Raw genomic sequence first — 13,641 nt, forward strand, 5'->3', positions numbered from 1 at the left:
TCAAGAACTCATTATAAAATCATAAATCAATAAACAAAACGAGTAAGAAAAGTCTCTCTCTCCCTCTCTTTCTCTCCCACACCCCCCCCAAGATCTCAAAAGCCCTTAATTCCGCGCTCTTTTGTATCAATTGTCAGGAGGATTTGATTAAGGGATCTTGTGTCTAACTGATGGTGAATCTCCCTTACTTTGATTCTTCTTTGTAAGGGAGAGAAGGCCTCATGAATCAACACAGAGTGAAGATTTAATCACGTTGATCAATTGACAATTGAATCGCCTACCTTTTAAGCAGCAAACTCCTATGGAAATCTATGACATACAGTTTAAATAGTCTACTGCATCATGCTCAAGGATACACATTTTTGCCCGTAAACGTGAAACCTGGCTCTGGTATGGAGAGGACCTGGTTCGGGTATGTAGAGGGATTAAGGTGGTTCGGAAAGCTCAAGATCAAGTTTTACCACCAAAGGAAAAGCAACATGTATGTATCTTTTGATGAACAAGTAGTTCTTCTGTATAAGAAAGAACATCGTTTTCCTTACAAAGCTATCATCGGCCTCCTGACATAGCAGGAAGCGTGGAAGCTGATGAGGTGAGTGACATAATATAATTATCGAACCCTACCTTCTGGTACAATGACATAGAGCTAAAGCTCATACAACGTGGCAACAACTCGGGGAGTTCTACGGCTCCATCTAAAATTTGCACCACTTGCCGCATGTTTGGCCTAACTTCTGGCATTGGATGTGAGCATAGCAAAGCAAGCTTTAATACTAACTCAACTTCATCGACACAATACTCTGTCAATCTTTGATCCACTGTCTCCATAAGCAAACCCCGTTTCCAATTCTCCAGAACCCAATCAACAAGAATCAGGTCTTCAGCTTCTGCTTGGAACTCAATTGGCCTCCTACCGCAAACTACTTCAAATAAGAAGACACCAAATGCAAATACATCAGTCATAGTCGAACCCTTTCCAGTCATAGGGAGCTCAGGTGCCAGATAACCCATGGTTCCAACAATACGAGTAGTTTGAGGATCAGAGCCTCGATCATATAATTTTGCAAGGCCAAAATCTCCCAGCTTTCCGGTAAAATCTCCATCTAACAACACATTACTGGCCTTGATGTCTCTATGTAGCACAACCTGCTCCCAATCTTCATGGAGATATAAGAGACCTGAAGCAACCCCTTTGATGATTCGGAACCTTTGAGCCCAATTGACAGTAGGGTTCTTTTTACCGTATAAGAATTTATCAAGGCTACCATTGGCCATGAAATCATAGACCAAGAGGAATTCTCCTTTACGACGGCAGTAGCCTAAGAGCTGAACAAGGTTTCGGTGGCGGAGCTGACCAATGCTAACAATTTCAGCCACAAATTCTCTCATGCCTTGTCTTGAATCATGAGAGATTTTCTTAACTGCGATCTCCATCTTGGAATTAGGCAACTCACCTTTGTAGACTCTACCGAAGCCTCCAGTCCCCAGTAAATTTTCTTCCTTGAACCCTTTTGTTGCTTGAAACAGGTCCTTGTATGAAAACCTATGAGGACCATAGTCGAGCTCCCAATCCTCAAGCACCTCAGCATATTTGTTCCTGCGCCTTACTATAAGGAACGTAACAGCGGCGACAAATAACACAAATAAACATGAAACTATGGCCAGCGATGTGACCATAACTACAGACTTCCTTGTGGTTTTAAGAACAGGTAGTGAAGGAAGTTTTGAATAATCAAGAGGCCTTGCTACCCCGTTCGTCTTGAAGCTCCAACCAAGAATGTAATGCTGAGTATGAAAAGGGCCATCCGATGAAGAGAAACCTACATGCATGGAATCAAGCATCACGCTTGAAAGATCAATGGTCGAGGACAAGAGGGGCCTGCGTGGTTTAGGAATTCCCATCGGCGATAAAGTAACATTGATCTGCATCGCTTCACCATCAAAATCCACCCATGCCTGCATTGGGTTGCCACTAATTAGGGTCAAATTCTGTAATGAATCGGTACTATCATTATAATACCCAGCAGGACTCGACTTGTTGGAGATCAAGCCGTTGATGTCAATTCCAACATGATTGTCATTGATATCTTGAAATTCAGGGTTCTGAATCGTGTCAAATTCTACGGCAACGATGTGGTTGCTTGAGTTTCCATTGTTACTTTCGGTGAAGAGGCCCAGGTACTGGCTTGGAGAAGGGAGAGAGAGATTAGCAGTATGAGAAACAAAGAAGGCGATGCCCTGGCCGCTCAGATCGGAGACTTCAGAGAGGATGGCAAACACAAAAGTAGTGGAGAAGGAAAGGGGTCTACCAGTCGCAGACTTGAAGCGGAGGGGACGAGGATAGAAGGCATGGCCCCTCATATTCTGGGTTTTGTTGGTCAGCTCAAGGAGGCCGTCAGGTGTGACTGAGGCGATGCCATCAATGCTCAGGTCGGTATTACTGAATCCATTGAAGGTGAAGTCATGTTCCCTTGAGGCTGCAAGTCTTGGGAAAACAAAGAAGAAGAAGAAGAAGAATGTCTTCATCAACACGGATGATATTTTCATCCGTGCAAATGGGGAGAAACCTAGAAAGGTTTTTAAGTAGCGCTTAAAGTCTTTGTTATGTGGCATGTTTCGCACTAATCTGTTGCTACCAGCTGATTCAGCCGTCCGGCCACGCGGTGATGATATAAAGTTAAACAGCCTTGAGCTAACCCCACCATCCAAAGAGAAGAAGACATCTGATACGAGCTGGATCTGGTCCAGCAATTTACTAAGCAATTAGATACAAACAATTGGTCAGCTGCTTAACTCTTTGGAGAATATATGGTCATCGTCACTAATCTTTCTTCCAAATAGTATTTAACTAGAGAACAGGTAAATGCATCGGCTGGTGGTACATAGTGCTTTCAGATAAAAGAAAGGTCTTCTAGATAACTTGGAGGGAAGGTGGAGAGGATGCAGCAAAACCAGCATTAATTGCCAGGTCTAGGAACGGTCAAGATGTACACAGCTCTGAAGAGGCACGAGTTATTTCTATGACCCAAAGGCATAGAATACGTTCTTCTAAAATTTCCCAGGCTGAAAGCGTCTGTGCTACGGAACGGTGCCAGTGTAAAAATGGCCTAACACGCCTCTCAACCCCATAAAATTTACCACGCCATCGCAGAATATTAACCTTTTACTGGCTGTTTACCGTATGCTTATGGCGTCATTAGAAGGTCATGATGATCCATTAATCCATTATGAAAGCGTGTAGTAAAAAAATGATTGATTGATGCTCAAGAAAGAAATCGTTGAGCGGTGGGCCATCCTATCTTGACTAGAACATAGGAAGTCGACATCAAAATATAAGCCTAGCCACCCCCTAATTAAACCCTTCTCCGAAGGAAATACAGCTCAGCTTGAGATATCTACATCAGAAGCTAACAAAATGAAATCCAGGGCTAGTGACTAGAGTCAAATGGTTTGAATAAATGTGAAACCTCACACAGTTCCCCTGCCTGTAAGTAAAGTAATAGTCATCATCCACATGAGTCCAAATCGATACTTAATGACTCGTGTTATTTATAGTGGGCAGAAGAAAGTTCCTCCAATACTGGTGAGGTCCTCGTTGCCCTGAAAGAGAAGCAGGTCCCTTTCTCATAGAGGTGGGAAACGGGTCAACCCGTCTCAACCCATATAAAGTTTAAGGAAAAATGTGTACATGCCCCCAAAAACAGAAACTTCATGTGACGAGGCCCTTCATAGTTTTCCCCATGTAAATCAGCCTCTTGATGTGTGACACTTTGTACTGCAGCCTTTTTTTATCAACTATTACATGCCAGCTAAGCTAAAATCCCCAAATTATCATTATCCTCCCGCCTCAATCTCTCAAACCCAGCAATCATATCATCTTTATCTCTCATCTCCTCTCTCTCTCTCTCTCTCTCTCTCTCTCTCTCTCTCTCCTCTCTCTAAAATTAAGAGCTTTCTCAAGCTCGTCAACCTGGCCCTCGCCCTCCTCGCCGTTGCCGCCTCCGCTCAGGCCCCCAAGGCTCCCCTCGAGTTCGCCGTCGTCTCCCCTCCCCTCCTCCACCCGTCCTCGTCGTCGTAGATCGTCGCCGCTCCCCCGCCGTAAATCGCTGCCGTCGAGACGCACAGAGCATTAATCCATTAGCAAGAAGAAGAAAAGAAAAAAAAGAAAAAATGTTTGACCAGCTACAAATAAATGAACGATTTAATTTTAAAAAATAGTCAAAAGTTGTCCCTATTTTTCCACTTTCACGAGACATCAACGCCTTTTTGGAGGATGCTGAATTTGCAATAAACCTAATGTGCGAAGTCTTTTTGTATTTTAATTTCGAACAAAATTTTAAAATAGACCATTTTTAAAACTTAATTAGCAAAATAGGCTGAAAAAATATTTAATTACCAAAAATCGTTGTAAGCTGAGACGGTAGTTATAAATCGTTGTTATAAATGAGGATACAGTCATGTTTTTATAAATCGTTGTTAATTATATTTGATAATAGTTATACCTAATGATATGTTATTTCTAGATGCTATCGTGGTAGTTCTAGTAGCCCTCGAGTTAGTTCTAGCTTCTATTACCCTAGTTCTAGCTTGTATACAGCCAGTTTTAGCCCACACATTGCTAGTTCTAAACCAAGCCCGTGTTTTTTACAAGCAAACTTGTTAATTCTAGCTTCTACGTTAGTTCTAGCTTCTATTACCCTAGTTCTAGTTTGTATACAGCTAGTTTTAGCCCACACATTGCTAGTTCTAAACCAAGCCCGCGTTTTTTACAAGCAAACTTGTTAATTCTAGTTCTAGCTTCTATTACCCTAGTTCTAGCTTGTATACAGTCAGTTCTAGCCCACACCTTGCTAGTTCTAAACCTAACAAGGGTTTTTTACATGCACACTTGTTAATTCTTGCTTCTACGTTAGTTCTAGCTTCTATTACCCTAGTTTTATCTTGTATACAGTCAGTTCTAGCCCACACATTACTAGTTCTAAACCCAACAATGGTTTTTTACATGCACACTTGTTAATTCTTACTTCTACGTTAGTTCTAGCTTCTATTACTCTAGTTCTAGCTTTTATACAGCCAGTTCTAGCCCACACCTTGCTAATTCTAAACCCAACAAGGGTTCTTTACATGCACACTTGTTAATTCTTGCTTCTACGTTAGTTCTAACTTCTATTACCCTAGTTCTAGCTTGTATACAGTCAGTTCTAGCCCACACCTTGCTAGTTCTAAACCCAACAAGGATTTTTTACATGCACACTTGTTAATTCTTGCTTCTACGTTAGTTCTAGCTTCTATTACCCTAGTTCTAGGTTATATACAGCCAGTTCTAACCCACACCTTTCTAGTTCTAAACCCAATAATGGTTCTTTACATGCACACTTGTTAATTCTTACTTCTATGTTAGTTCTAGTTTTTATTACCCTAGTTCTAGCTTGTATACAGCCAGTTCTAGCCCATACATTGCTAGTTCTAAACCCAACAAGGGTATTTTACATGCACACTTGTTAATTCTAGCTTCTACGTTAGTTCTAGTTTCTATTACCCTAGTTCTAGCTTGTATACAGCCAGTTCTAGCCCACACCATGCTAGTTCTAAACCCAACAAGTATTTTTTTACATGCACACTTGTTAATTTTTGCTTCTATATTAGTTCTAGTTTCTATTACCCTAGTTATAGCTTGTATATATCCAGTTCTAGCTCACACCTTGCTAGTTCTAAACCCAACAAGGGTTTTTTACATGCACACTTGTTAATTCTTTCTTCGTTAGTTCTAGCTTAGTTCTAGCCCACACCTTGCTAGTTCTAAACCAAGCTCGTGTTTTTTACATGCACACTTGTTAATTCTTACTTCTACCTTAGTTCTAGCTTTTATTACCCTAGTTATAGCTTGTTTACAGTCAGTTCTAGAACACGGGCTGGGTTTAGAACTAGAATTAATAAGTGTGCATGTAAAAAACCATTGTTGGGTTTAGAACTAGCAAGGTGTGGGCTAGAACTGGAAGTGTGCATGTAAAAAACCATTGTTGGGTTTAGAACTAGCAAGGTGTGGGCTAGAACTGGCTGTATACAAGCTAGAACTAGGATAATAGAAGCTAGAACTAACGTAGAAGCAAGAATTAACAAATGTGCATGTAAAGAACCCTTATTGGGTTTAGAACTAGCAAGGTGTGGGCTAGAACTGGCTGTATACAAGCTAGAACTAGAGTAATAGAAGCTAGAACTAACGTAGAAGCAAGAATTAACAAGTGTGCTTGTAAAAAATCCTTGTTGGGTTTAGAACTAGCAAGGTGTGGGCTAGAACTGACTGTATACAAGCTAGAACTAGGGTAATAGAAGCTAGAACTAACATAAAAGCTAGAATTAACAAGTGTGCATGTAAAAAATTCTTGTTGGGTTTAGAACTAGCAAGGTATGGACTAGAACTGGCTGTATACAAGCTAGAACTAGGGTAATAGAAGCTAGAACTAACGTAGAAGCAAGAAAGAATTAACAAGTGTGCATGTAAAGAACCCTTGTTGGGTTTAGAACTAGCAATGTGTGGGCTAGAACTGACTGTATACAAGCTAGAACTAGGGTAATAGAAGCTAGAACTAACGTAGAAGTAAGAATTAACAAGTGTGCATGTAAAAAACCCTTGTTGGGTTTAGAACTAGCAAGGTGTGGGTTAGAACTGGCTGTATACAAGGTAGAACTAGGGTAATAGAAGCTAGAACTAACGTAGAAGCAAGAATTAACAAGTGTGCATGTAAAAAACCCTTGTTGGGTTTAGAACTAGCAATGTGTGGGCTAGAACTGGCTGTATACAAGCTAGAACTAGGGTAATAGAATTTAGAACTAACGTAGAAGCAAGAATTAACAAGTGTGCATGTAAAAAACCCTTGTTGGGTTTAGAACTAACAAGGTGTGGGCTAGAACTGGCTGTATACAAGCTAGAACTAGGGTAATAGAAGCTAGAACTAACGTAAAAGCTAGAATTAACAAGTGTGCATGTAAAATATCATTGTTGGGTTTAGAACTAGTAAGGTGTGTGCTAGAACTGGCTGTATACAAGCTAGAATTAGGGTAATAGAAGCTAGAACTAACGTAGAAGTAAGAATTAACAAGTGTGCATGTAAAGAACCCTTGTTGGGTTTAGAACTAGCAAGGTGTGGGCTAGAACTGGCTGTATACAAGCTAGAACTAGGGTAATAGAAGCTAGAACTAGCGTAGAAGCAAGAATTAACAAGTGTGCATGTAAAAAACCCTTGTTGGGTTTAGAACTAGCAAGGTGTAGGCTAGAACTGGCTGTATACAAGCTAGAACTAGGGTAATAGAAGCTAGAACTAACGTAGAAGCTAGAATTAACAAGTGTGCATGTAAAGAACCATTGTTGGGTTTAGAACTAGTAAGGTGTGGGTTAGAACTGGCTGTATACAAGCTAGAACTAGGGTAATAGAAGATAGAACTAACGTAGAATCAAGAATTAACAAGTGTGCATGTAAAAAATCCTTGTTGGGTTTAGAACTAGCAAGGTGTGGGCTAGAACTGGGCTAGAACTAACGAAGAAAGAATTAACAAGTGTGCATGTAAAAAACCCTTGTTGGGTTTAGAACTAGCAAGGTGTGAGATAGAACTAGGGTAATAGAAGCTAGAACTAACGAAGAAGCAAGAATTAACAAGTGTGCATGTAAAAAACCCTTGTTGGGTTTAGAACTAGCAATGTGTGGGCTAGAACTGGCTGTATACAAGCTAGAACTAGGGTAATAGAAGCTAGAACTAACGTAAAAGCTAGAATTAACAAGTTTGCTTGTAAAAAACGCGGGCTTGGTTTAGAACTAGCAATGTGTGGGTTAGAACTGACTGTATACAAGCTAGAACTAGGATAATAGAAGCTAGAACTAACTCGAGGGCTACTAGAACTACCACGATAGCATCTTGAAATAACATATCATTAGGTATAACTATTATCAAATATAATTAACAACGATCTATAAAAACATGACTGTATCCTTATTTATAACAACGATTTATAACTACCGTCCCAGCTTACAAAGATTTTTGGTAATTAAATATTTTTTCAGCCTATTTTGCTAATTAAGTTTTAAAAATGGTCTATTTTAAAAATTTGTTCGAAATTAAAATACAAAAAGACTGCGCACATTAGGATTATGGCAAATACAACTTCCTCCAAAAAGGCGTGGATGTCTCGTGAAAGTGGAAAAATGGGGACAACTTTTGACTATTTTTTAAAATTAAATCGTTCATTTATTTGTAGCTGGTCAAACATTTTTTTCTTTTTTTTTCTTTTCTTCTTCTAGCTAATGGATTAATGCTCTGTGCGTCTCGACGACGACGATGCTGGTCGGAACAAGAGCGGGAGAAAACAAACAAGATATATAAATAGAGAGAGAGAGAGAGAGAGAGAGAGAGGAGAGGAGAGAGAAAGAGGATATGATTGCTGGGTCTGAGAGATTGAGGAGGGAGGATAAAGAGGGATTTTAGCTTAGCTGACATATAATAATTGACAAAAAAAGGCTGCAGTACAAAGTGTCACACATTAATGGGCTGATTCACATGGGGAAAACTATGAGGGGCCTCGTCACATGAAATTTCTGCTTTTGGGGTCTGTACACATTTTTTCCTAAAGTTTAACCCCACCCACATAATATTTACCCCACCCGGCCCATCTATAATCGGGTTCACCGGTTTATTAATTAAACTTGTTACCTGTACCCCCCAAAGTAACCTATTTATTGGTTTTATTATCAATCCAACTTATTTCATGTACTAAAAGTAAAATCCATGGCCATAAGTTTTCATAGTCTTATTTATTATTCATAGATTTTATACTGTTTAAAAGTTTAGATATTTTCAAGGTGTTTTTTTTATAAAATTTAAGGGGTCTTTTTGTCATTTTTAAATTCTAGGGTGTTTTCTACAAATATCATTTTTCAGGGGATTTTTTCTAATTTATAATTTTTTTACTCTTTTACCATTTTGATTTTTCAGGTGTTCTTGTAATTTTTTAATTTTAAGGTGCTTTTTGTAATTTTTAAAACATTCGGGGTGTTCTCTGCAAATATCAAAATTTTCACAATGCCGTTTATAAGTTATACATATTGTATTCTTTGTAAGTTCTTATATTTCTGGGGTGTGTTTCTGTAAGAATTGACTCTTTGAGGGTGTATTTTGCAGTTTTGACACTTTTAAGATGTTTTCTGTAAATTTTAAAATTTTCACGGTGCTGTTTATAACTTATGGATTTTAATTTTTGATATTTTTGGGGCTTGTTTATGTAAAATAGATGTTTCGAGGGTGTATTTTGTAGTTTTCTAAACTTTTAGGTTGTTTTTTTACAAAATTATAAAAAATTCAGTGGGTTTTGTAGTTTATAATTCACTGGTGCAATATTTGATTTTTCAGTTTTTAACTTTGTTTACTTATTAGGGGTGTTTTTTTATAAGTTTTAAAAATTTCAAAGTGTTTGCTGCAAATATGAAATTTTTCACGGTGTTGTTTATAAAATATAGATTTTTTCTGATATTCTTTGGGGTGTGTTATAAGTAAAATTTAACATTTTGAGGATATAGTTTGCAAGCTTAAAGCTTTTAGGGTGTTCTACGAAAATTTTAAAATTTTCACGTCATTGTTTATTGTTTATAGATTTTGTATTGTTCTTAAGTTTTGATATTTTCTAGGTTTTTTCCCATAAAATTTGAACTTCTGAGGATGTTTTCCTAATTTATGAATATCTTAGGGTGTTTTTTGCAAATTTCAAAATTTTCATATTGTTGTTTATGATTTATAGATTTTTTTTATCGTTTATAAGTATTGACATTTGTAGATGTGTTTTATGCAAATTTTGAATGTTAAAAGTTGAAAAATAAATAGGTTAAAGTTAAATAGGTCATGGGGTTAACTCGTTTATGACCCGATTAATAAATGAATTATTTGGGTCGACCAGTTTACGATTGGACTTCATATAAAGTGACCCGTACACATTTATAATGGCCGGCTCAGGTCTTAATCTGCCACCTTACTTTCTCATGCTCAACGATTAACATAATAGCAGATCCACACTCACTATGTGTTATCAAGAAAGGAATTCTGTAATACTATTGATAGCCCTCAGAACCTGATATGCTCAATGGCAGAAGCAAGATACTACGATATGTCAGCTTCATATCAAAACTGTCCACACGGGACAAACGGTTTTGAGCCACAAACAGGGGAGTGCAGTTACCAATCTGCCCCCTGTTTTTCATGGGGAAGGGCTAAGAACTGTCAATTTGTATACGGGCGGTTCTAATAGGATACATACTCCTAAAATACTCCCAAACTGCATCATGCCATAGAATGGAGTCAGTCTAGATCCTATATTAATTTTATTAGAGGAAGAACGCAAGGGAAGAAAAGGCAGCAGATTTTTACTTTTAGATGACTGCATGGTAGGTTTTAACTTCTATAATTTAAAGCCAGCAAGGAATGTTAAAACTCCCAATAAAACATTTCCCAACTAAGCAGTTGTTGCAACATTACCAAGTTAGTGTGCCTACTGAGTACGGTCACAACTAGGGGTGCATACAGCTCGGTTATGTTACTTATCACATCCTGTTTGTTTGCCATTCACAGATATAGATACGAATATCAAATATGTCTTTGTAAAAAAAACTCATATCCATACTCGCTACAATCAAATACAGATACGGATATACATGCGGATATATATATGAATATACATGTGGATACAAAACGAATATGAGAAAATCAAATAACATCAAGCAACAATAAAGTTCATGTGATGCAAGAGAGTTCATTAATATATTTGTTATATCTGAAAAGCTAACATTGGATCTCTTGATCATCAAAATTTAATTAGTCTCAAATCAATTAATTTAAGTATGAAAACAATTGCAACTGTATGATCAACTTATATTCGGACATTGATCTAGGATATTTCACTACAAAACCGTATTCGTAATCATATCCTATCAGTTATAGATCCTATTAGTTATACATTTTAGTAACTATATTTGTATCAGATACAGATATATCTGCAGATATGAATATTTTTGTGCACCCCTACTCACAACAGTTAGTCAAATCGCCTTGAATTTTCTAACCAAATCATGTTGTTTATCATACAAACTTTGATTTTCATGATCACTCTTAAATACAACTTGTTGTTTATATTTTTCACTAGTATTCTACTATTTCATTAAATAAGAATACAAAGAGTTAAATAATATAATTAGAGTATTTAATAACGTAACTCTGTTATCACATTATTTTATTAAAGAAGTTTGTTAAAAATAGCATTTAAGTAATAGCATTTTACTTATTTGACATAGAACTAAAATTTCTAAAATTACATAATTTTAAAATATTACTGTAAAAATATTAATTTCTTAAAACAATACTGTTATTTTGAAACATTTTTTAATTATTTATAGATACCAATCCCATTTTATAGAAAATAATACTATTAAATAAAATAATATGATTATACTAACAACTAAATTATGTTTAACTAAATGTAATAATATTATTTACTGTAAATGTGATGTAGGACGCTTAACGGACAATTTCATGGAGAATTGGAACAATCACAAACTAAATGTGCATATATACATATTATTAATTTTCAGAAAGAAACGATCATATCTTCCAATCCAGAAAACGAATTCTGATATATTACATATGTAAATCGTCTATCTCAACGAGATGAAGCTAACTGAATTGTCAGATTTTTGAAATCTCATCAGTATCACCGGTTATTAGCATAAATCCAAAAATAATTAATATTTAGTTTATTTTTAGTAATAAACTTAGAGTCTTTTTAGATTAGAAAACAAAATCAATTTTAATTAATTAGGACTGATTTGTTTCCTTTATTATAGGGAGTCTTTTAGGTAGTTTTAAAATTTTCCTTTATTTTAGGAATTCTACTTCTTATTAAGAGTAGGCTTTGTTTTTCTATTTAAGAAGAAGGATTGTAAACATCATGGATCAGATCTTTTTATCAATAAAAATTCCTCTTTAATATTTTCTTCATAGATTCGAAGTTCTTCGTGGATTCAGATATCATTCTTTATGGATTCAAAGAACAACTATTGGTGGATTCCAAGGTTTTTACTTCTGCGTTGCGTTAATTGGTATCAGAGACTTGTTTTTTTCAATCTGATGGTAGGCGACGAAGCCCCTATTTCTCAAACTAAGTTCGATGAGTTGAAGACCGATGTTAATCAGATTAAGACTACTGTAGATCAACTTGGGTCAGCAATGGAGCGTCTGACCATGATAGGAGTTCAAAATCGTATTGGTAGTCGCCAACGATGTGAACTGACTCCACAAGATGAATTCAACAGCAACAACAATGACTATGAAGCCCCACACCGCCGTTATGATCACAGAGACCACCGACGATGGGACAATTATGACACTAAATGGTTAAAGATACCATCATTTAATGAAAAGCTTCATGCTGATGATTTCCTTGATTAGATTAAAGAAGTGGATAAGTATTTTAAATATGAGATAATCCCAGATGATTGAAAAGTTAAATTAGTGGTTTACAGACTTAAAGGAAAAGCATCTGCATAGTGGGATAAAATATTGATAAATCTATACCATCAAGGGAAGGATCCGGTTCGAACGTAAGCAAAGATGAAGAAATTATTGAAAGACCGTTTCTTATCTTCTAACTAAAACAATATCAGGTATCTTTCAAAGATTTTTTTACCTTAGATGATACGGTCCGTCTAGAGAAGAAGGTGGAGCGAGAACTTGAGCAGAATGACAAAGGTTCTTCATCATTGATGCTTTTAGAGAGTTATCAAACTAGTTATGATTATGACAAAACTAAGAAACCTCAATTCATCTCTAAGAAAGAGTCTGGGTTTGTGAAGAACACCGAAGAAGTAACAACAAAGACTTCATCAATTATGTCCATCATAGAACCAGAGGCATTTAAGACAGAGATTGCTAAGGAGAATATTATTCTAGTGGCAGACAACGAGATACTCACCATCGAAAAGGAAGATTTTTCCACCATCAAGATTCATCCTGAGATTCCTAGCGTTGATGTTGATATGTTAATGAAGGCGAATATTCTGCATGATATCATAAGTGATGGTATACATATTGATATTGTCCCAATGGAGAAGGATAAATTAGAGAGTGAGGTAATTGATGATATGTGAGAGTTATTTGGTGGAGGGCTCGAGGCAAAGGAGATGAAAGAATTGTGTATGGAGTATGAGGAAAAAATTTCTTCTCTCAAAGCAAAGATTGTGAATAATTTAAAGAAGATTTTGATGATACTTCCAGCACTAGAACATGAGAAGCAACGTAAAACATATTTTGAGTTTTTTAAGTCAACCGCAGATCCACATACCGTCAGTCACATAAACATGGTATGAGAAAGATTTATTCAAAAGTTTGATTCAGAAAAAGCCCTAGCCGAAGAGGTAAAATAATAGATGGAGAAAATTAATGCTAAGTACAAGGCATATGTTGATCGTTGCAAGAGAATAAAATTATTTATCAATGAAGCTACTAATCTAACAAATATAAGCTTGGGGCCGAGCTTCTTTCAATAAGGGAAGACTGATATAGGATACTTAACAGATAATTTCATAGAGGATTGAGATAATCACAAATTTT

At 36.6% G+C, this 13,641-nt stretch overlaps 1 protein-coding gene across 1 annotated transcript; it reads right to left on the minus strand.

The window, feature by feature from the left end:
* On the minus strand, positions 469-2,961 carry LOC109833174 (L-type lectin-domain containing receptor kinase IV.1-like). The gene has a single exon (XM_020400745.1). It carries the CDS (start codon positions 2,611-2,613, stop codon positions 550-552), a length of 2,064 nt encoding a protein of 687 aa, XP_020256334.1. The 5' UTR covers positions 2,614-2,961; the 3' UTR covers positions 469-549.

Source organism: Asparagus officinalis, chromosome 3 (assembly GCF_001876935.1).
Source record: "Asparagus officinalis chromosome 3, Aspof.V1, whole genome shotgun sequence".
Classification (NCBI taxonomy): domain Eukaryota; kingdom Viridiplantae; phylum Streptophyta; class Magnoliopsida; order Asparagales; family Asparagaceae; genus Asparagus; species Asparagus officinalis.